The sequence below is a fragment of the Callithrix jacchus genome, chromosome 1 (genome assembly GCF_049354715.1).
Source record: "Callithrix jacchus isolate 240 chromosome 1, calJac240_pri, whole genome shotgun sequence".
In the NCBI taxonomy this organism is placed as follows: domain Eukaryota; kingdom Metazoa; phylum Chordata; class Mammalia; order Primates; family Cebidae; genus Callithrix; species Callithrix jacchus.
The window spans coordinates 214,754,623-214,776,376 of NC_133502.1; the positions used below are offsets into that span (position 1 = coordinate 214,754,623).

Sequence of the window (21,754 nt, forward strand, 5' to 3'; positions counted from 1 at the left end):
GGAGGCCGAGGCAGGAGAATCACTTGAACCCCGGAGGCAGAGGTTGCAGTGAGCCGAGATCTTGCCACTCCATCCTGGGCTACAGAGCAAGACTCAGTCTCAAAAAAAAAAAAAAAAGAAAGAAAGAAAGAAAGAAAACTAGAGACAGAAAATGTGCTGGTGATGATGGGGAAGGGCAAAGAGCACTGCGGGGGTGCAGTCAGGAGGCCCGAGGTCACCTCCCGCCTGTACTCCAACTGCTTGTGCCACCTGGCGTCACCCAGTGTGCACCCGCCCCCAGCCCTCTGCCCAGGGCACCGTTGTGAGGTGAGGGGCAGACAGTGGGTGTGGGTGCAGAGCACAGGGCCGGCTGCTGTCATCATCCACAGCAAGAGGGGCAGCCCCTTCCTGTCGCTCTGCTCTGGCTCCACTTGGCCTTGCTGGGTGAAGTCCTCCTTGCAGGCCCGGGTAAAATGTCACCTCTGGAGGCTCAGGCCTCCTCCCTCTCAAGGCCTCCCTTACCTGCCCTCCTGTGGCTCTCTGGGGAAAGGAAGTGGTAGCTGTGGGACTCAGGCCCTAGCACGAAGCAGGTGCTCCTGGAGTGGAGGCTGCCGGGGTTACTAAGGACTTGTGCGGTGCAGGGCAGGGTCACTGTGGGAAGCCTGTGGCTCTGCAGTCCCAGCTGGGCTCCAGTCTCAGCCCTTCCATGCTCCCTGCAACCCGGCAGGTCAGCTTGCCCTCAGAGCCTCCGGTTCCTCTTCGGAAAAATGTGGGTGGAAATTCTGGCCTGGAGATCTGCCCCGGGGCAGAGGGTAGAGGGGTTTGCAGTGCCAGCACCCAGTAGGGCCACCCTGCACGTGTGTCTTTTACCCCGTGCTCTGGGACCGTCCTGCTCTGCCGGTGACCTTGTTGCAGGATAAGCAGCTGGCAGAACCCCTCAGACGCTGGAGTGAGGAAGGAGGAGACTTTATTCAACTGGCTTTCTTTATTTTTAAGACAGAGTCTCTCTGTCACCCAGGCTGGAGTGCAGTGGCATGATCTCAGCTCACCGCAGCCTCTGCCTCACAGGTTCAAGCAATTCTCAGCTAGTTTTTGTATTGTAGTAGAGACAGGGTTTCATCATATTGGTCAGGCTGGTCCTGAACTCCTGACCTCAGGTGATCCAGCTGGCTTGGCCTCCCAAAGTGCTGGGATTACAGGCGTGAGCCACCTTGCCCAGCCTGTTTTTCTTTTTAAAGACACACAACCCAAGGGGGAGCAGAGGAAAAACCGTGTCATGGCCCATTGGCTGGACGTCTGACCCTACAGTCTTTGGCTTTCGTTGATTTGCCGATTTACATGGGAGGGGAAGAGTAACAGAAGTTGAACAAAGGCAGTAAATCACTTAGTGACACAGGCACCCAAAGCCGGGGAGGTCTGGGGGAGGTCTGGCGGGGCGTTCGGACTCAGGGAAGGTCCTAGGGCAGTAAGGAAAACATTTGCAATGTTTTCAGGGCTGGAAGATAACATTGATACCAGTTACAGAGAGGGGATTCGTTCTTAGTCCCTGGCCCTGCTGCCGGCAGGCTGGTGGGTCAGCGTCTGGGCTGACTACTGACTTAAATCTGTGCTGTTTTCTCTCTCCTCCCCTCTTTTGAGATGTTCTCCTCTCTGAACCTTACACGTCCCACCTCTGTGCAATACCTCAGTCTCGCCATCTGTAAAATGGGCAGCAGAGACCGAATGTACAGAGCCAGACCCTATCATAAAACAAACAAGAGGATTTCTCAGGCTGGGCATGGTGGCTCACACCTGTAATCCAACCACTTTGGAGGCCAAGGCGGGCGGATCACTTGAGGTCGGGAGTTCAAGACCAGCCTGACCAACGTGGTGAAACCCCGTCTTTAAAAAAAAAAAAAAAAAAAGGATTTCTCCTCTGTCTGGAATAGAACTATGTGTATTTAACCACAAAAATAATGTTTTCCTCCCCACCCAAAGTCTGTGGATGTTCCACAGCTTCTCCCTCATCTTTTCCTTAAGGTGGGATCCCTGCCCTTTCAGGGAAGGCAGTGAAAGCCACACCCCTCTCCCCAGTGAAAGGCACACTCACAGCCACTGCGACTCTGCCAGGCGTGGCCTGCGGTGCCTGACACCCTCTCAGACATGCCCAGGCACCACAAGCTGGAGTTGCTCAGAGCTTTTTTTTTTTTTTTTTTTTTTGAGACAGAGTTTCACTCTTGTTGCCCAGGCTGGAGTGCAATGGTATGATCTTGGCTCACCGTGACCTCTGCCTCCTGGGTTCAAGCAATTCTCCTGCCTCAGGCCTCCCCAGTAGCTGAGATTACAGGTGTGCACCACCTCACCAGGCTAATTTTCTATTTTTTTTTTTTTTTTTAGTAGAGACAGGATTTCCCCATGTTGGTCAGGCTGGTCTCGAACTCCTGATCTCAAGTGATCCGCCAGCCTCAGCCTTCCAAATGCTGGGATAACAGGCATGGGGCACCTCGCCTGGACCCAGAACTTCTACAAAGAATACCGAGCACCAAGGGAGGGACCAGGAATCAAAGCTGAGACTACAGGATGCTCCTTCTGCCTAGCTTTGTCCCCTTCTAACCCAGATAGTGCCCGGAAAGACGGTTCCGCTTGCAGACCCTGTGCCCAGGGCCCTGGCTTCCCTGGTACCATCCTTTCTCCCTGGGGGAGCACCGTAATGATGCCACACATCAGAAGTTCCCCTATTAGGGCCAGGTGTGGTGACTCATGCCTGTAATCCCCTCACTCTGGGAGGCCAAGGCAGGCAGATCACTTGAGGTCAGGAGTTCGAGAGTAGGCTGGCCAACATGGTGAAACTCCGTCTCTATTAAAAATACAAAAATTAGCCGGGTGTGCTGATACACACCTGTAATCCCAGCTACTTGGAGGCTGAGGCACAAGAATCCTTGAACCCTGGAGACAGAGGTTGCAGTGAGCCGAGATCTCACTGGAGGGCACTGCACTCCAGCCTGAGTGTGAGACCGTTTCAAAAAAAAAAGGAAGAAAATTTCTCCTATTGTGCACCCGGCTTTTACAACATCTTGTTCTATTCTTGTGTTTTTTTGGTTTTTTGTTTGTTTTGAGACAGGGTCTCGCTCTGTCGCCCAGGCTGGGGTGCAGTGGCGTGAACTCCCAGGTTCAGGAGATTCTCCTGCCTCAGCCTCCCGGGTAGCTGAATTAGAGACGCACGCCACCACGCCCTGCTGAATTTTGTACTTTCAGTAGAGACGGTGTTTTGCCACGTTGGCCAGGCTGGTTTTGAACTCCTGACCTCAGGTGATCCACCCGCCTCGGCCTCCCAAAGTGCTGTATTTTTGATTCCTTCTTTTACGTCTTTAATTATGTGAGGCCAATTTAACCCTCTTTCCAATCACGTCTCGGGAATTTCCTCCTGGTGCGTGTGGCGTTTGCTCTGTCCCTCTGTTTCTGTGTGTTGTGTAATTTGGGATCATCAGGTTATCTCCAGCAAGACTTCATCTGTGGGAATCGCAGCTCGCAGCCACGCCCCCCGGAGCATGTTGATTGATGCTGATGTAGAACACTCGTACATGCTTTTGGGGCATGTGTGATATTTCGACCTCTGCACATAATGTTTATTGATTCAATCCAGGTAACTGGGAAAGCCATCACTTCAAACATTTATCTTTTCTTTGCTATTTTTTTTTTTTTTTTTTTTTTGACAGAGTTTTGATCTCGTAGCCCAGGCTGGAGTACAATGGCAGGGTCTGGACTCACTACAACCTCCGCCTCCCAGGTTCAAGCCATTCTCCTGCCTCAGCCTCCCAAGCAGCTGGGATTACAGGCATGTGACACTAATTTTGTATTTTAGTAGAGACGGGGTTTCGCCATGTTGGCCAGGCTGGTCTCAAACTCCCAGCCTCAGATGATCCACCCGCCTCAGCTTCCCAACGTGCTGGGATGACAGGCGTGAGCCACTGCACCCGACCCCTCTTTGCGTTTGGAACCTTACAATTCTTCTAGCGACTTTGAAATATACAATAAATTATTGTTGATGACAATTAACAATCCAGAGCATTCTTATAATTGCTCTCCCAGCAGCCTAGGGCTGTCACGGGCCTGGCGCCACTTTCGCATTCTTCGGTTTAAGCTTTATAAATTTCAAACCTAATCCTAGGCGAGGGCTGACGCATGGCTAGAGGTTCTCGGGAGAATGGCACACTTTTTCCTACCTCAAACTCAGGACTCAGACAAGTTTTCTTGTCATCTCTTATTGTCAGTGGGTAGATTTTTTTCTAGGCTGCATTTTATTAAGGTTGCAACCCCTTTAGCCAGGCGTGGTGGTGCGCACCTGTAATCCCAGCTACTTGGGAGGCTGAAGCAGGAGAATTGCTTGAACCCCAGAGGCGGAGGTTGCGGTGAGCCAAGAGCACATGATCGCACTCCAGCCTCAGCTACAGAGCAAAACTCTGTCTCAAAAAAAAAAAGGTTGCCACCCCTCAAGCCCTCTGGCGTCCTATGGAGAATTCGGTTTCGCCTCTCAGCATCCTGCTTGCTCTGTGCCTGATCGCCTGGCTGCTGTCATGGTTTAATAACCCCTCCTGTGTCCTGGAGTTTATGTTTTTTGCCCGGAGAAACCAGGGGTAGAGGGAACAAAGTTGTCTCCACTCCGCTGAGGTGGCAGATCACTTGAGATCAGGAGTTCCAGACCAGCCTGGCTAATATGGTGAAACCCCGTCTCTACTAAAAATATAAAAATTACCCAGGTGTGGCAGCGGGCGCCTGTCGTCCCAGCTACTCGGGAGGCTGAGGCAGGAGAATCGCTTGAACCCAGGAGGCGGAAGTTGCAGTGTTGAGGTAGGACCTCTCCCTGTCTGGACATGGGGTTTCCTGGAGGTCAAAGCCAGAACCTGACAGGGCACACACAGGCTCTGTTTGGGGAAAGGCAACATGTTTGTGTCCTGGGACTGCCATAACCAGTGACCATAGGCCAGGTGGCTTAAAACAGAATTTCATCCGCTCACAGTTCTGGAGGCTGAAAGTCTGAAATCGGGGTGTGTTGGGAGCCCAAGACCGAGTTGGTTGGGTTGCTTGATCCCAGGAGTTCAAGACCAGCCTTGGCAACATAGCAAGACCCTGTCTCTACCAAAAATATAAACTAGTCACGTGTGGTGGCGTGTGCCTGTAGTCCCAGCTACCAGGGAGGCTGAGGTGGGAGGATCACCTGAGCCCAGGAGGTCAAGGCTGCAGTGAGCCATGATCACACCATTGCACTTCAGCCTGGGTGACAGAGTAAGACCCTGTCTCAAAAAAAGGCCAGGCGTGGTGGCTCACATCTGTCATCCCAGCACTTTGGGAGGCTGAGGCAGGCAGGCCACCTGAGGTCGGGAGTTCGAGACCAGCCTGGCCAACATGGTGAAACCCTATCTCTACTAAAAATACAAAAATTAGCCAGGCATGGCGGCAGGTGTCTGTCATCCCAGCTACTTGGGGAGGCTGAGGCAGGAGAATCGCTTGAACCCAGGAGGCAGAGGTTGCAGTGAGCCGAGATCACGCCACTGCACTCCAGCCTGGTGACAAGGTGAGACTCCGTCTCAAAAAAAAAAGAGAAAAGGTGGCTGCTGGCCTGGCATGGTGGCTTATGTTTGTAATCCCAGCACTTTGAGAGGCTGAGGCAAGTGGATCACTTGAGGTCAGGAGTTCGAGACCAGCCTGGCCAACATGGTGAAACCCCGCCTCTACTAAAAATACAAAAATTAGCCAGGTGTGGTGGCAGGCACCTGTAATCCCAGCTACTCAGGAGGCTGAGACAGGAGAATCGCTTGATCCTGGGAGCTGGAGTTTGCAGTGAGCTGAGATTGCACCACTGCCCTGTAGCCTGGGTGACAGAGCAAGACTTCATCCCCCAAAAAAAGGGAAAGGCAACTGCTATGCCTGCACAAATGCTCTGTGCTGGGTCACTGCCAGACACCCATGGTCCTCGTTAGTGTAGGGAGGACACTGACGCCCGCCTACGCACCTGAGTTTGAATCCTGGCCCAGCTGTGAGAGCTAGAATAAATCACCTAACCGTTCAGAGCCCCAACTACCCACCTGTAAAGTGGGATGATAGGAGTAGCTGCCTGCCTTGGAGCGCTCTGGAATGCAAGGGTGGATGCCCCTCACTGGCCCATAAGAAGTGCTCACTAACACCAGGAGGTATGTGGTCTTATCTCCCCACTCCAAGGACAAAGACCGAAGCTTGACAGAGAAGGAATTGCAGATATCAACCTAAATAACAAGCAGAGGCCAGGCGCTATGGCTCACGCCTATAATCCCAGCACTTTAGGAGACTGAGGCGGGTGGATCACCTGAGGTCAGGAGTTCAGAACCAGCCTGGACAACATGGTGAAACCTGCCTTTACTAAAAATACACATATTAGCTGGGTGCAGTGGTGCGTGCCTGTAATCCCAGCTACTTGGGAGGCTGAGGCAGGAGAATTGCTTGAACCCAGGAGGTGGAGGTTGCGGTGAGCCAAGATCTTGCCACTGCACTCCAGCCTGGGCGACAGAGTGAGACTGTCTCAAAAAATAACAATAAAATAACAAGCAGAGAAGAGCTGCCTGCAAGAAGACGGCCTTTCTTCAGGAATCGGGCATTGCGATGGGAACACGTGCACAGTGGACCCTGTGTGTGTTCAGGGATCTGAGGAAGACAGAGGTTGTTAAGGGAAAGAAGAGGAGGATGACACAATTGTGTTGAGATTACTATCCCTGCCGTGAAGATCAGTCACGAGGGTGGCCCCGGCCCGACGTCGGACAGACGGTTGCTGAGCAGACGTCCTTGCAGGGGTGTTGTGGTTATGCTTGCCGTGGCCTTCGTGCAAGGCTGTGGTTTCTGTACAGGGTTTCTCCGTGTTGGTCAGGTTGGTCTCAAACTCCCCACCTCAGGTGATCCACCTGCCCTGGCTTCCCAAAGTGTGCCCAGCCTGTCAGGGTTTTTAAAACACAAGTGACTCCATTTTGATTCTGACAACTTTTTTTTTTTTTTTAAATGGTGTCCAGCTCTCTCACCCAAGCTGGAGTGCGGCAGCATGATCTCAGCTCACTGCAGCCTCCGCCTCCCGGGTTTAAGCGATTTTCCTGCCTCAGCCTCCCTAGTTGCTGGGATTACAGGCACACACCACCCCGCCTGGCTATTTTTTGTATTTTTAGTAGAGACAGGGTTTCACCATGTTGGCCAGGCTGGTTCTGAACTCCTGACCTCAGGTGATCTGTCCAACTCGGCCTCCCAAAGTGCTGGGATTACAGGCATGAGCCACTGCATCAGGCTGATTCTGACAACTTGGACACAAAGGAGGTGGCGGAGCTGGGGGCAGACCCGGTTTGGGAGATTCTGAAACCTGGCTCTCTCTGCAGTGCCGTGCTCGAGCTTGGACAGCCACGTCCTTGTACCACAGAGGCACGTATTGAGAGACCAGGATCTGGTTACAAAACACCTGCCCCGAAAGAGACTTTGGAAACGGATTGACGTTCAAGACCTGGCTGACAGGTGGGAAGGTGGCGTGGAGAGAGATTCTCATGCAGGTGCATGTGTGACGTCTGGTGTATTAAGACTAGGGACCTACTGGCCAGAGCCCGCTCCTAGAACTGGCCCCTAGAACGGGGATCCAGAGCAAAAGGAGGGCACGTGTCACGAGTACACAGGACCAGACCACCAGGGTGGAGAAGGGGCCAGATGGAGTCCTGGTAGCTCAGATGGTCAAGAGAAGACGTAAGGGAAGATGGTCCATCCTCAAACCTCACGGCGGACATGAGCAGATTGATTGATTTTGAGATGGAGTCCCGCCCTGTCACCCAGGCTGGAGTACAATGGCCAGATCTTGGCTCACTGTAACTGCCACCTCTGGGGCTCAAGCAATTCTCCTACTTCACCCTCTCAAGTAGCTGGGACCACAGGCAGGTGTCACCACACCTGGCTAATTTTTTGTATTTTTGTAGAGACGGGGCTTCACAGTGTTGGCTAGGGTAGTCTTGAACTCCTGACCTCAAGTGATCCACTGTCTTCGGCTCACAAAGTGCTGGGATTACAAGCATAAGCCACTGCGCGTGGCCAGGATATGAACAGATTAGATGACAGAGCCAGGATGGGATGGTGGGCTCACCTCATGGTGGCAGGGACTGTGTCTTTCTTGTCCCTTGCTGTATTCCCCACACAGCCTCAGTTTCCCTATCCATGAAATGGAAATAGTAACAGTTGATCCTGGCTGGAGGGCCACCAGAGGGGAACATTTCCTCTGTAGGAAATGTTCTCCATCTTGAGAGAGGAGGAGCCCACCCAGCTTTACTGTCGGCCCACCCACCCCAAACCTGGCACAAGGGAGTCTCTACTGGATTCTCCCATTGGTGAAACACAATAGGTGTTGCTTCTGACAGGCCTCACACCCGTCCTGCCGTGGGCGCTGACTGGCCATGAGGCCTCAGGATGGTCACTGAGAATCGGTACACAGAGAGGAGCCTTGCCCATTTGGCACTTCAGTCACCGCGGGTACCCGGGGCTCCCGGAGCATAGCAGCCCTGACTCAGGAATCTCCTGCCACGCCACCACCCCAGCAGTGGTCACCAAGCCCTTGGTGTGCCCAGTGACTATGCATGAATGTTTTCTGTGCCCTCGTAGGGCAGTGGTGTCACCCTCCTCGCCCACCCCAGGGAAGGGATGGGATGTGCCTGGATCGCAGAGACTGTGGGGACAACGCCAGGCAATCTCCAGGCCTCTCCCCAGTTGTCTAGGACTGACCAGGCTGCTCCTCAACGGTGCAAGAGGGACTCTCTCGGGTCGGCTTTGAGGGAACACCAGGCTTTGCCACCAGGGGGCAGAAGTGCCCCTCCAGAGCAGGCAGTGCCCAGGACGCGGGCAGGGCACGGACAGCTGAGATCAGCACCCGACGGATGGCAGCGCCCCCAGGAGAATGGGCGAGCTGGAGGCTGTCTCTCTCTCCTGCTCGGCCGGTTGGGCTCCAGCCTCAGCTCTGCCACTTGCTGACTCGGACCTTGGACAGGAGCCTTGGCTTCCCTGAGCCTCTGGTTCTGTCTGTAAAATGGGACTGGTCTCCTACTGGACAGCCTTGTGGGGACAACACGGGGCAGTAGGTTTAGGGGCCGCCTGTACCCTGCCTCTAGTGTCCCTCCCTGGACCCCGAACTGGCCCCTTCAGGGGTACACTGTCTCCTCCCTTCGGTTGGCTGGTGTCCCAGAGATCACGATGTCACTTGTATTGCTGGTGTCCCAGAGATCACGATGTCACTTGTATTGCTGGTGCACTAGAGCTCAGCCTTCTGGGGTCATGAACTGTCCTGACTTACCAGTCCGTTCTGGTCCCTGGCTGTCCAGTGGTTAGTCTGTGAGTGAGGGACTGAGCCAGGCTTAGGGGTTTCGGCCCTTCAGAAGGGTAGTTCTGAGGACATCAGGGTCCCCCTTGGTGACTAGGGTCCTCTACCGGCTCACTATACCCCACTGGCCAGGGGAGTTTGGAATGAGTTTGGGTACCAGGGATGAGAGGACATGGTTGATGCCATCGGGCCTGGCACCTTCCTGGGGCAGGGATCACTCTGGTGGCTTTGGGGGTGTGTGAGTCCGGAGTGGGGGTTGCTCTGGTGGCTTTGGGGATGCGTGAGTCTGGAGTGGGGGTTGCTCTGGTGGCTTTGGGGATGTGTGAATGAGTTTGGAGCAGGGGTCACTCTGGTGGCTTTGGGGGTGTGTGAGTCCGGAGTGGGGGTTGCTCTGGTGGCTTTGGGGATGTGTGAGTCTGGAGTGGGGGTTGCTCTGGTGGCTTTGGGGTGTGTGTGAATAAGTCTGTGAAGACTCTGGTGGCTTTGGGGATGTGTGAATGAGTTTGGAGCAGGGGTCACTCTGGTGGCTTTGGGGGTGTGTCAGTGAGTCCGGAGTGGGGGTTACTCTGGTGGCTTTGGGGGTATGTGAATAAGTCTGTGAAGACTCTGGTGGCTTTGGGGATATGTGAATGAGTCTGGAGTGGGGGTCACTCTGGTGGCTTTGGGGACATATGAATGTGTCCATTTGTCTCTGTGTCTCAGACACAAATGAGCCCTGCCCAGGGGACCCCTCTGCAATACAATTTCCGGGTTCCCCAGACCCCTCATTAGACCCGGAAAGCCCCATAAGTGAGAGGAGGTCTGTGTGGGCACCCGGAGCCCTGGGGCCTGCTGTCACGTAGGACCCAGGCCCCGCAGGCCTGTCATCTGATGCTTCCAGGGCAGCCAGAATCCGGGTTTTTGTGTCAATCTCTGCTGTAAAATGTTGGCCACATGCAGTTTGGTTTTTTGGGATTCTTTTCCCCTCCAACACTGAAGAACACACAGAACACACTTAGGGGCTGGACTCTGCCCTTCATCCCCTGATTGTCCCCTGCTCTGAGGGTTTATGACAGCTATGTCCCCTCCTGGCCTCTGCCTGGGCTTTCTGGCATGGGGAGCTGGGCTGTACAGCCCCACAGCTGTGCCCTCTCTGCCCGTCACAGCCCAAACCCTGGGCGGCAGCACCTCTGCGGGAGCCCCCACTGCCCTCCTGGCGCTGGGCTCCTGGGCGTAGACGATTTTACACATCTGTGGCTGGGGCCGGCGAGAGGTTACAGCTAATTCCTTAACGCTGACTAGAGGTGCCTTTTTTGAAAGATATCTTTAAAATTCCTCAGCCATCCCCACCTCTGGAATTTCTGGGTGGTCACTTCTCCCAGATGCCTGCGGCATTCCAGCCCCCCAACTGCCCATCCGCTTCCCTCCTCCGGCCTCCCACCTCCAGCCGCCCATTTCTCTCTGATTTCTTACCCCGGGCAGTCAGGCCTCCCCCACTTCTGGAGCCGCCCCCCCCCACCAGCCCTGCCCTGCCCTTGGCCAGCAAGTTCTTCCCACAAGGCTTGGCTGAGCCCACAAAGCCAGCCCCTTCCCGAGAGCCCGCCTCTAGCATGGGAAACATTTCATCCCCTCCGGATCCCAGCGGCTCTGCTTTGCTGCTTTGGACATTTTTTTTTTCTTTTCGAAACAGAGTCTCACTCTGTCGCCCAGGCGCCCAGGCAGGAGTGCAGTGGTGCAATCTCAGCTCACTGCAACCTCTGCCTCCCAGGTTCAAGCGATTCTACTGCCTCAGCCTCCTGAGTAGCTGGGGCTACTGGCACGCACCACCACACCCAGCTAATTTTTTGAATTTTTAGTAGAGACAGGGTTTCACAATGTTAGCCAGGATGGTCTTGATCTCCTGACCTCGAGATCCGCCTGCCTCGGCCTCCCAAAGTGCTGAGATTACAGATGTGAGCCACCACATCCAGCCTAGCCTAGGCACTTTTGTGAGGCATTTTCACCAATGTGGTCCAGTGTAATCCCTTTACTGTTTTTTTTTTTTTTTTTAGAGACGGAGTTTCGCTCTTGTTACCCAGGCTGGAGTGCAATGGCGCGATCTCGGCTCACCGCAACCTCCGCCTCCTGGGTTCAGGCAATTCTCCTGCCTCAGCCTCCTGAGTAGCTGGGATTACAGGCACGCGCCACCATGCCCAGCTAATTGTTTTTGTATTTTTAGTAGAGACGGGGTTTCACCATGTTGACCAGGATGGTCTCGATCTCTTGACCTCGTGATCCACCCACCTCGGCCTCCCAAAGTGCTGGGATTACAGGCTTGAGCCACCGCGCTTGGCCTAATCCCTTCAGTCTTATGAGATAAATGTTCATCCTTCCATTAAATCAGGTGTCTGTGAAGCACCCATTCTGTACTAGGCACAGTGACTAGCAGCGCACAAGTCATGGTTCTTGCACTCCTGGTTTATGGCATGGGATGGAAAGAAAGTCATCTGGACAACCCCTGAGCCTAACCAAGAGTGAAGGCGGTCAGAGACAGGGACTTCTAACTTCTCCAAGTTCTCTGAAAGACCTTCTGGGGCGGGGGAGGGACCTGCAGCCAGAGAGCAAGCAGGTCTCAAAGGCCCCTCCAAGGAGTCACAGATCTGGGCTTATCCTCCGATTTAATTCTTTTCAGAGACAATGCAGTACACGCTTTAGTAATCTTTTAGGTTTCATTTTATACCGATAAGGTAGGGAATCCTTGTCTAGGCTAGGAAGTTTGGTTTGGGATCTAAGATACCGTGTTCCTGTAGTTTGAGAGCATGGGCTGGGTGCAGTAGCTCATGTCTGTAATCCCAACACTATGAGTGGCCTAAGCGGGAGGACTGCTTGAGTCCAGTAGTTCGAGACCAGCCTGGGCAACATAGCAAGACCCTATCTCTATTTAAAAAATTAACCAGGGGGCTGGGCGCAGTGGTTCACGCCTGTAATCCCAGCACTTTGGGAGGTCGAGGTGGGAGGATCACCTGAGGTCAGGAGTTCGAGACCAGCTTGGCTAACATGGTGAAACCCCGTCTCTACTAAAAATACAAAAAAAACAGAAAAATAGCCTGGCATGGTGGTGGGTGCCTGTAATCTCAGCTACTCGGGAGGTTGAGGCAGGAGAATCGCTTGAACCCGGGAGGTGGAAATTTGCAGTGAGCCAAGATTGCGCCATTGCACTCCAGCCTGGGCAACAAGAGCAAAACTTCATCATAAAAGAAAAAGAAAATTAGCCAGGCATAATGGCACCCACCTTGTAGTCCCAGCTGCTCAGGAGGCTAAGGTGGGAGTGTTGCCTGAACCCAGGAGGTTGAGGCTGCAGAGACTGTGATGGTGCCACTGCATTCAACCTGGACTGCAGAGTGAGACTCTGTCTCAAAAAGAAAAAGAAAACGTGTCCAGCACTTGACAGTGTATAAAGCAGCTGTTGCTGCCTGTGGGATGGACCGACCCATCCATCTGCTTTACCGATGAGCGAGTTTGTCTGTTTACGGCTCTGTCTCCCGAAGATGATGGCATGTGTGTCTGGAACACAGGAAGTGCTCGGGAGACACTGGTTGAATTGCACTAGACAAAGACTCTTCACAAGGCTCTCTCTCATCTTATTTTATGTATGTATTTATTTATTTATTTATATTTTATTTTCATTATTATTATTTTTGAGACTGAGTTTCCCTGTTGTTGCCCAGGCTGGAGTGCAGTGGCACAATCCCTGTCACTACAACCTCCGCCTCCCAAATTCAAGCAATTCTCCTGCCTCAGCCTCCCGAGTAGCTAGGATTACAGGCACCCGCCACCCACCACGCCTGGCTAATTTTGTATTTTTAGTAGAGATGGGGTTTCTCCACATTGGTCAGCCTGAACTCCGGACCTCAGGTGATCTGCCCACCTAGGCCTCTCAAAGTGCTGGGATTACAGGCGTGAGCCACTCGCCTGGCTCTCTTACATTTTATATGGGGCTCTCCCAGTTCCTGGAGCTACCACTGTCGCCCCCTATCTGATGGAAGGGTCTGGCAAGCCTTGTGGGAATCTCAGAAGCTGGGGACTGAGGAGGGCCCTGTGCAAAGGGCTGGACTCTCCGTGTGGTGAGGCTCAAGTTTGCCATTTGTTGATGGCACAATGTTGGGCAAGGTATTTCACCCTGTGAGCCTCAATGTCCTCAGCTGGAAAATGGGGAGAAGAAGAACCTCTGCCTGACGGAAGTAGTTCATGTGAGATCCACCATCTAAAAGTGCTCTGCAAAGCAGGCAGGAAGTGCCAGCTGTGCCCTCCTTCACTGGGCGCACTCTGCTCCCACCACAGGGACTTGGGAGACGGCTTGGTTTTGCCATCCAAGAGACCTGGGGTGGGGGATAAGTAGCAAACCCTCTACTTCTTCAACCCGCCACTCCAGCAAATCCTCCAGGCAGCCAGGCAATGCTGAAGTCCTGTCCGAGGGGGTCTAGGCTGAGCCCGGGTAGGGTGGGTTCTTGAGCCGAGGTGCCGGGAGAGGACTGAAGGCCTCTACCCAAAGTCCTCATGAGAACTGGGGGGTGGGGGGCAGCCTGTGTTCAGGTGAGGGGTACCTAGGCACCTCTGTGGCACAGCCTTTGCGGGGAGGGATGTGGAGGGAGAGACCACCGGGGTCGCTGGACATCGTGGGGTGCGACCGCAGTGCTGGGCGGGGGGCGGCGCTTGGGCTTGCGTGTTGGTTTCCTGTGGGCACGTGGGGCCCTCGGAAGAGGGGAGGAGGGTGAGCACGACCCCAGAGAGCAGACCCAGCGCAGCGTCTTGGCAGCTGTGGCCGCGGAGACGCCGGCCCCGCCTCTTGTGCACGCCCCCTCGCCAGAGGCCCCGCCCACCCGCGATGCCCCGCCCACCCGGGGCGCCGCGACCCGCCCCCGCCCCCGGGCCCGCCCCCGGTCTCCGTTTGCTCCGGGTCGGTGCTGGCCGCGCGCCTGGCGCTCCACGCTGAGCGGCTCCGTGCAATGATTAACCCGGCGGGGCGGCCGGCGCGGGACCCGAGGCGGAGGCGCGGGGCCGCGGCGGGACCCCGCGGGGCCGCTCGGCTTCCTGCTCTCGCCCGAGTTTCCGCGTAGAGGGCGCAGCGCCGGCCCGGGGCCCTCGGCGCGGCGTGGCGCAGGGCGCGGCGCGAGGCGCCCGGGTCACCATGAGGACTCTCCGCAGGTTGAAGTTCATGAGTTCGCCCAGCCTCAGTGACCTGGGCAAGAGAGAGCCGGCCGCCGCGGCGGACGAGCGGGGCACGCAGCAGCGCCGGGCCTGCGCCAACGCCACCTGGAACAGGTAAGGCCGCGCCCTCCCGGCCCGCCCGGGGTCCCGGAGCCGGGGGAGGGGACCCCCCAGAGCCTGTCCGCGGACGACGGGCCGCCCCGAGCCGAGCCGGGAACCGTGCCGAAGGCGGCGCGGCGCTTCACAGTTTGCAGAGAACTTGCTCCTCTGGAGTGGTGCGGGCCTGGAGCAAAGTTGAGTGCCGCGTGGTTCCAGAACACGGGGACCGGAGCGAGGCCCGCCGGCGCGGTGGGCGGCGGGGTGGGCCTGGAACTCGCGTGCCCTCCTCCCACCTGGGGTCTTTCCACGTCTCCACTCCGGTGCTCGTGACAACCCGGGAGGTTAACGGAGCAGCAAGTATTTTTCCCATTTTGCAGTTGAGCACGGGAGCCTCGGGGCGCAGTGGGTGGGTCGCTCAGGCTTCCTGTGTCTCTTTAAGGTTCCTTACGCTTTCCCTGGATAGGCCTCCTGTCCTCCAGCTGTCAGCAGGGGTGCGGCGCTGCGCGGCGGTCCGTGGAGGACCCTCCTCTGGGGGTGATTCCCAGACAAGGAGGAACCTGGGAAGCCCCCTCCCCCAGCTGTGTTTGAGGAGCGAGGCTGGGATCCGGAAAAGAGGAGGCTAATTTAGTGGAACTCCCCAGCGTTTCTGCTCCCTAGGAAAATGGAGGCCGGGGGAAAGTGAGGCAGGCTGTTACCGGAGGCTGCAGACCCTGCCCCCTCGCCCCACACCTGGCAGTGAAATCTTGCCAGATGCTCCCCCGGCTGTGGTCTTGGCCACCAGGAACCCGGCTGTCACTTGGAGACACGTTTTTTTCAGTTCATTGAATGCATTGTGAGCGTCATGGTGGGTGCAGGGCTGCCAGCGAGACCCTCTGCAAACATGGTCTCTTCTCTCTGAGTCACAAACTGCTCGAGGGCTGGCTGTGCCCGCCTGTTTCCCTCTCCATCAGTGGATATTCGCCTTCCTCCCTATGGGGAGGGCTGGGGTGGGAACAGTGAAGGAAGGACTCCTGTTGGGCCAGCGACTGCACAGAGTTGTGTTCTCCGCCTGGCACGGCGGCTCACACCTGTAATCCTAGCACTTTGGGAGGCCAAAGCGGGAGGATTAGTTGAGCCGGGTAGATCGAGGCTGCCATGAGCCTGGTGGTGCTACTGCACTCCAGCCTGGGAGACAGAGCAAGTCCCTATCTCAAAAAAAAAAAAGAGTCCTGCTCTGGTCCTCCAGTATTGACATAAAAGTCACCTCTCTCCCTATTCTCTGCTGTGATTTAGAGGAAAGAGCTGAACAGACTTATTCCAAATCCCAACTCTGCCTCTTCCCTACTCCGTGGTCTTAACAAGTCACTTCACCTCTGTGCTCCTCAATTTCCTTATCCATAAAACGGGTTGATAACAGTGCCCACCTCACAGAGCTGCTGTAGGGATGAAATCTGGACACGCAACGTCAAGCCCTCAGCACAGTACTTAGCACACAGTAGGTCCTCTACCTCACAGCTCAAGCCCAGACTCACGCAGGAGACCCGTGTCAGGGTGTCCCTGTAGGGATGGCATTTGGAGGGCTCTACAGGAGTCAGCCAGTGCCTAAGCACCCACCCACAGCCACTTGGTGAGCTCCCTCCCACCCCCAAGCTGGCACATCCTGCTTTGGGTCCCCAGATAGGTGGGGGCACTGGCTGGGTGCTGGCTCTGAGGGCTTACACACTGCCCTCACCCCACCTTTTGTGACCCTGGAGTGGGCTCTGAGTCTCAAGTGTCTTCTCACAGCTCAGGGAGGCCTTGCAGAGAGAGTCTGCTGGGGCCCCCCATCAGATTTCACTCAGCAGCCTGGCAGAGTGCAGAGAAATGCCAGCCCCTCCCCCGGTACCTCCTGGGCTCTGGGTCTGGGTCTCTCTGGGTCTCCCAGCCCTTAGGACCGTGTCACCTCCAGGCGCACCAGCACAGCCATTTATTGTACTGTGGGGGGGGGGTGAGACGGAGTTTCACTCTTGTTGCCCAGGCTGGAGTGCAATGGCCCTATCTCAGCTCACCACAGTCTCCGTCTCCCGGGTTCAAGCGATTCACCTGTCTCAGCGTCTGGAGTAGCTGGGATTACAGGTACCTGCCACCACACCCAGCAAATTTCTTTCTCTCTTTATTTTTCTTTTATTTCTTTATCTTTTTTTTCCCCCGCGAATTTTTGTATTTTTAGTAGAGATGGGATTTCGCCATGTTGGGCAGGCTGGTCTCGAACTCCTGACCTCAATCAGTCTGCCCACCTTGGCCTCCCAAAGTGCTGGGATTACAGGCGTGCACCACCTCGCCCAGCCTCCCGCATTCCTCTTACGTGCTAGGTCCTAGGCCAGCCCTGTTCACCGCCCTTAACTGACTTGGCCACTCTTGTAGCCCAGTGGGGGAGGTATTCCCAGCACCCCCCACTGAGAGGTGCAGAAGGGCAGAGAGCACCCAGGAGACCTGCCCAGCTCACCCATCACCTGCACAGGAAGCAGCAGAGCCTTGAGCCCTGGTTGTCCTCCCCAGCAGGTGTGGGAGACGGAGACAAAAGAAGACAAAGTGCCTTCCCCAGCTCAGTCCCTGCGTAGAAACTGTAGGGGCCAGGGCACCCCTTCTGGTACCTGTCTGCCTGCTTCCACTCCTAGCAGTGCTCCCTGCCTAGCAAGGCCCCCCAGGACAACAGGTCTGTGCTGGGTTGGGGGCAGCTGTCCTTCTGTGGGGCCTAGCTTTCTAAGCTGTGGGCTCATTGTGAGTCCAGGAGACACCCCATTCTATCTATGTGACTGTATTAGCTTCCCAGAGCTGCTGTAACAAAGGATCACAAACTTGGTCTAAAACAGCAGAAATGTGTTCCCTCACAGTTCTGGAGCCAGACTCTGAAGTCCAGGTGTCACAGGGCTGCGTCCCATCAGAGGCTCTAGGGGAGGAGCCTTCCCTGCTTCTCGCAGCTTCTGGTGGCTCCTTGGCTTGTGGCTGCGTGCCACCAATCTGTGCCTCCTCTTCATTTGCATATCCAAGTCTGCCTCTCCTTTCTCTTTTTTTTTTTGAGATGGAGTCCCACTGTGTCACCCAGGCTGGAGTGCAGTGACACGATCTTGGCTCACTGCAACGTCTGCCTCCCAGGTTCAAGTGATTATCCTGCCTCAGCCTCCTGAGTAGCTGGGATTACAGGCACCCGCCACCACACCCGGCTAATTTTTTGTATTTTTAGTAGAGATGGGGTTTCACCATGTTAGCCAGGATGGTCTTGATCTCCTGACCTTGCGATCTGCCTACCTCGGCCTCCCAGAGTGCTGGGATTACAGGCGTGAGCCATCGCACCTGTTTTTGTTTTTTTGTTTGAGACAGAATCTTGCTTTGTCACCCAGGCTGGAGTGCAGTGGCATGATCTTGGCTCACTGTATCCTCCATCCCCACAGGTTCAAACGATTCTCCTGCCTCAGCCTCCCGAGTAGCTGGGATTACAGGCGCCCACCACCATGCCCAGCTAATTTTTGTATTTTTTAGAGAGACTAGTTTAGTTTCACCTTGTTGGTCAGGCTGGTCTCTATCTCCTGACCGCAGGCGATCTGCCCACCTCGGCCTCCCGAAGTGCTGGCATTACAGGTGAGACCCCCCACACCCAGCTCCCTCTCCTTTCTCTTGTAAAAACACTAGTTATAGCATTTAGGGCCCACCCTAAGTCCAGGATGAGTTCATCTCCAGATCCTTAATTAGAATTACCCCTGCAAAGACCCTATTTCCAGGTCAGGTGTAAGGCTTGCTCTGTCATGAGAATTCAATCTAAGTCATTGATCAATTCATTCATTCATTCATTCATTCATTCATTGACTGCTGGCACTGGCTGCCCAGGGCATAGATTCAGCAGAGGACGGCCTCCTGGAGCTTAGAGTTCCCAGAGGGAGGCTTGGGTAAATACACAAGGGGGCAAGTAACTGGAGGTGTGGGAAGAAGGCAAGCTGGGGCACTGGAGTGCTGAGAGTTTTGCTGGGGTCCACCTTCCACTCTTTCCTCCACGGATGTTGATTCTGTAGGCAGGAAATGCTTTTTTTTTTTTTTTTTTTTTTCTTTTGAGACAGGGTTCTGACACCTGGGCTGGAGTACAGAGGCACAATCATGCCTCACAGCAGCCTCGACTTCCCAGGCTCCAGCGATCCTCCTACCTCAGCCTCCCAAGTAGCTGCAGGTGTGTGCCACCACTCCCGGCTAATTTTCCTTTTTTTTGGTAGAGGTAGGGTTTTGCCATGTTGCCCAGGCTGATCTCGAACTCCTGAGCTCAAGCAATCCATCCACCTCAGCCTCCCGAAGTGCTGGGATTCCATGCATGAGCTACTGCACTCAGCCCAGGAAATGCTTGTAAGGGAAGTGTGGATGCCAGGCAGGCTTCCCTAACAGAACCTAAACTAGGACCCCAGAGCTTGTTTCCTGAGTGCCCACTCCTCATCTCTTGGTGAGGTTTTGCCCCCAGCCTGTGACAGGTCTGCCACCCAGTGCCAAGGCTGCAGAGACATGTCCCCATTGGGCCCTCCCAGGCTGGTGGGGTGACAGATGAAGACGCAAAGGCTGATCTGCCACTCCCTGGGCCCCCATCCTAATCCCCTTCCTTCCTCCCTCCTCAAGGCCCCTTGTCCCTGTTCCCTGCCAGCTCCAGGTTGCTCCTCACTGGGTCTGGCCCCTGCGCCCCTGTGGGGCCTCCAGCCATGAAGGCCGTGCTCTTGGGCTGTGGGGCCAAGCAGGCTGTGCTTTCACATCTTCCCGCTGGAGGACGAGGTTGGACATGAGTGGCCTCGGGGGCGTGCCCTGCAGGCAGAGATGAAGTAGCCCTGGGGGAGGGCCTGTGTGGAGGAGGGCCTGCGCCAGCCTCAGGAGCTAGGGCATGAGGGTGCCCAGCTTGGAGGCTCCGGCGGGAACAGGCGGCCCAGTGACCCCCCAGGCCCTAGCTGTCAGCATACCCTCCGTGGGCTCTGTGCTTGTGCCCTAGGCCTGGCCCCAGCCTGTGTTTCCTGGCACCCGAATTTAGGAGTTCAGGGGATGCATCTTGTCATTCCTTCCTGCCTCCCCCAGCCCCAGAGGCTCTAGTGAAACTCCCAAAAGATGCCCCAGATCCAGAGCGGGCCCCAAAATGCCATGAGGGCACATGGGGGTGCCCAAGCCCTCTGAGCCAGTGCCCCACCAGGTGCCCTCACCTCTGGGATCCCCAGCAGGGCCAACCACTGCTGGGCACCCCCGCTGGGGGTGGGAGAAGCTCCCCCAGCCCCAACCCTACAGTCCATCCCAACACAAGCCCCTCTGTGTGTTTGGGCTGGAAGGCCTCAACCGTGATGGGACACTTCCTTCATGCCAGGCCTCTGTCTCCCAAAAGCTTGAGGCTTTAGAGAGCTGGGTCCACCTCCCCCTTGAAGTATAGGCGCAGGCAGGCAGGAGCGGTGCCTGGCCTCAAGATGCCAGCTTGACACAGGGCAGGCGACGTTTCACTTCTCGCTCCACACGAATCCACCTCCAGGCTAGGGTGACTGTCTTCAGCTTACAAATAGGGAAACCAATGCCAGAGGAGGAAAGGATCCCCCGCTAATGTCAGGGTCTGGGGTCTGAACCCAGGTCTGATATGGGGCCAAGACACAGGGACACAGGAGGGTGCACATCCTGACTGGGGCCAGGGTGAGGTAGGTGTTGGTGGCAAGAGCTGGCTTCCATAGCTGAGGTCGGAGCATGGGGCGGGGCCCTAAAGGACCCTTGTCTGCACCCCACTGGTCCTGGACAGGAGCCAGCTGAGGCCATGACCACTCCAGGCACCCGCCCCAACCCTGCACGTGTGTCTCCCCCAGCAACACCGCTCCACATTCACAGCAAGGGTACCACCTATACCCCGGTCTGTGCTGGGTCCTGTGGATGACCTTTCATCCCCACAGCAACCTTTAAGGTGAGCGCAGTACTCCCATTTTTCAGATGAGCAAACTAAGGTTCAGAACTGCGGCTCAGAACAGGGCAGCTGGGCGCGGTGGCTCACACCTGTAACCCCAGCACTTTGGGAGGCCGAGGCCATAAATCTCCTGAGGTCAGGAGTTCAAGACCAGCCTGGCCAAGATGGTGAAACCCATCTCTACTAAAATTACAAAAATTAGCCGGACGTGGTGGCGCGCGCCTATAGTCCCAGCTAGTCGGGAGGCTGAGGCAGGAGAATCACTTGAGCCGGGGAAGCAGAGGTTGCAGTAAGCAGAGATCTCGCCATTGCACTCCAGCCTGGGTGACAGAGTGAGACTCTGTCTCAAAAAAAAAAAAAAAAAAACGGTGCAGGGACTGCCCAGGTGAGCTGGGGCGGAAGCTGGGACTCAACCTAGGTCTTGCTGGAAGCACCTGCTCTCGGGGCCTCTGAAGGCCAGAGGATGTCGGCTGAAGCCTCAGGCTGGATGGGGGTCTGGGACAGTGAGGGGCCTGAGCTCGGCTGCCCACCACCCCTGCCTGCTTGCTCTGGGTCCTGAGCTCCCTGACCCTCAGAAGCAGCCTGGGTGTGATGGGCCTATCTCTTGCCCTACCAGAACCTGTCAATGTGAAGCTTTATGTGTTGAAAAGGACTTCATAATCACAAGGGGCTGCGTGAGGGAGAGGTGGGGATGAAGAGACAGAGAGGCACTGACGAGGGCAGAGAGTTTGGAAGGTGTCACGCTGCTGGCGGTGAAGATGGAGGAAGGGGCCCCAAGCTAAAGAATGTGGGCACCTCTGGGAGCTGGAAAAGGCAGGACAGGTATTTCTCCCCCTGCCTGAGCCTCCAGAAGGAACAGCCCCACCAACACCCTGACTTTAGCCCAGGGAAACTGATTTAGAACTTCCAGGCCAGGAGCAGTGGCTCATGCCTGTAATGCCAGTACTTTGGGAGGCCGATGCAGGCAAATCACCTGAGGTCAGGAGTTCAAGACCAGCCTGGCCAACGTGGTGAAACTCCGTCTCTACTAAAAATACAAAAATTAGCCAGACGTGGTGGTGCACGTCTGTAATCCCAGCTACCCGGGAGGCTGAGGCAAGAGAGTCGCTTGAACCTGGGAGGCGGAGGTTTCAGTGAGCCGAGATTGTGCCACTCCAGCCTGGGTGACAGAGTGAGATGCCATCTCAAGAAAGCAAACAGAAAAAAGAACTTCCACCTCAGAACCGTGAGGGAATGAATTTGAGTTGCTGTCAGCCACTGAG

General features: G+C 55.6%; 1 protein-coding gene across 5 annotated transcripts in view; it reads left to right on the top strand.

The window, feature by feature from the left end:
* Positions 1-21,754, top strand: part of PRR5 (proline rich 5) — a 67,022-nt gene that overhangs the window by 16,548 nt on the left and 28,720 nt on the right. For 3 of the 5 annotated variants that reach the window (XM_054242545.2, XM_035273547.3, XM_035273522.3), the window contains exon 2: positions 14,480-14,596. The exons of 1 other annotated variant lie outside the window; for it this stretch is intronic. In XM_054242545.2, the coding sequence (XP_054098520.1) occupies positions 14,480-14,596 (117 nt within the window). Of the gene's footprint in view, positions 1-14,213; positions 14,597-21,754 lie in introns of those variants that run through there. One more of the 5 variants, XM_035273525.3, reaches the window with a different exon arrangement.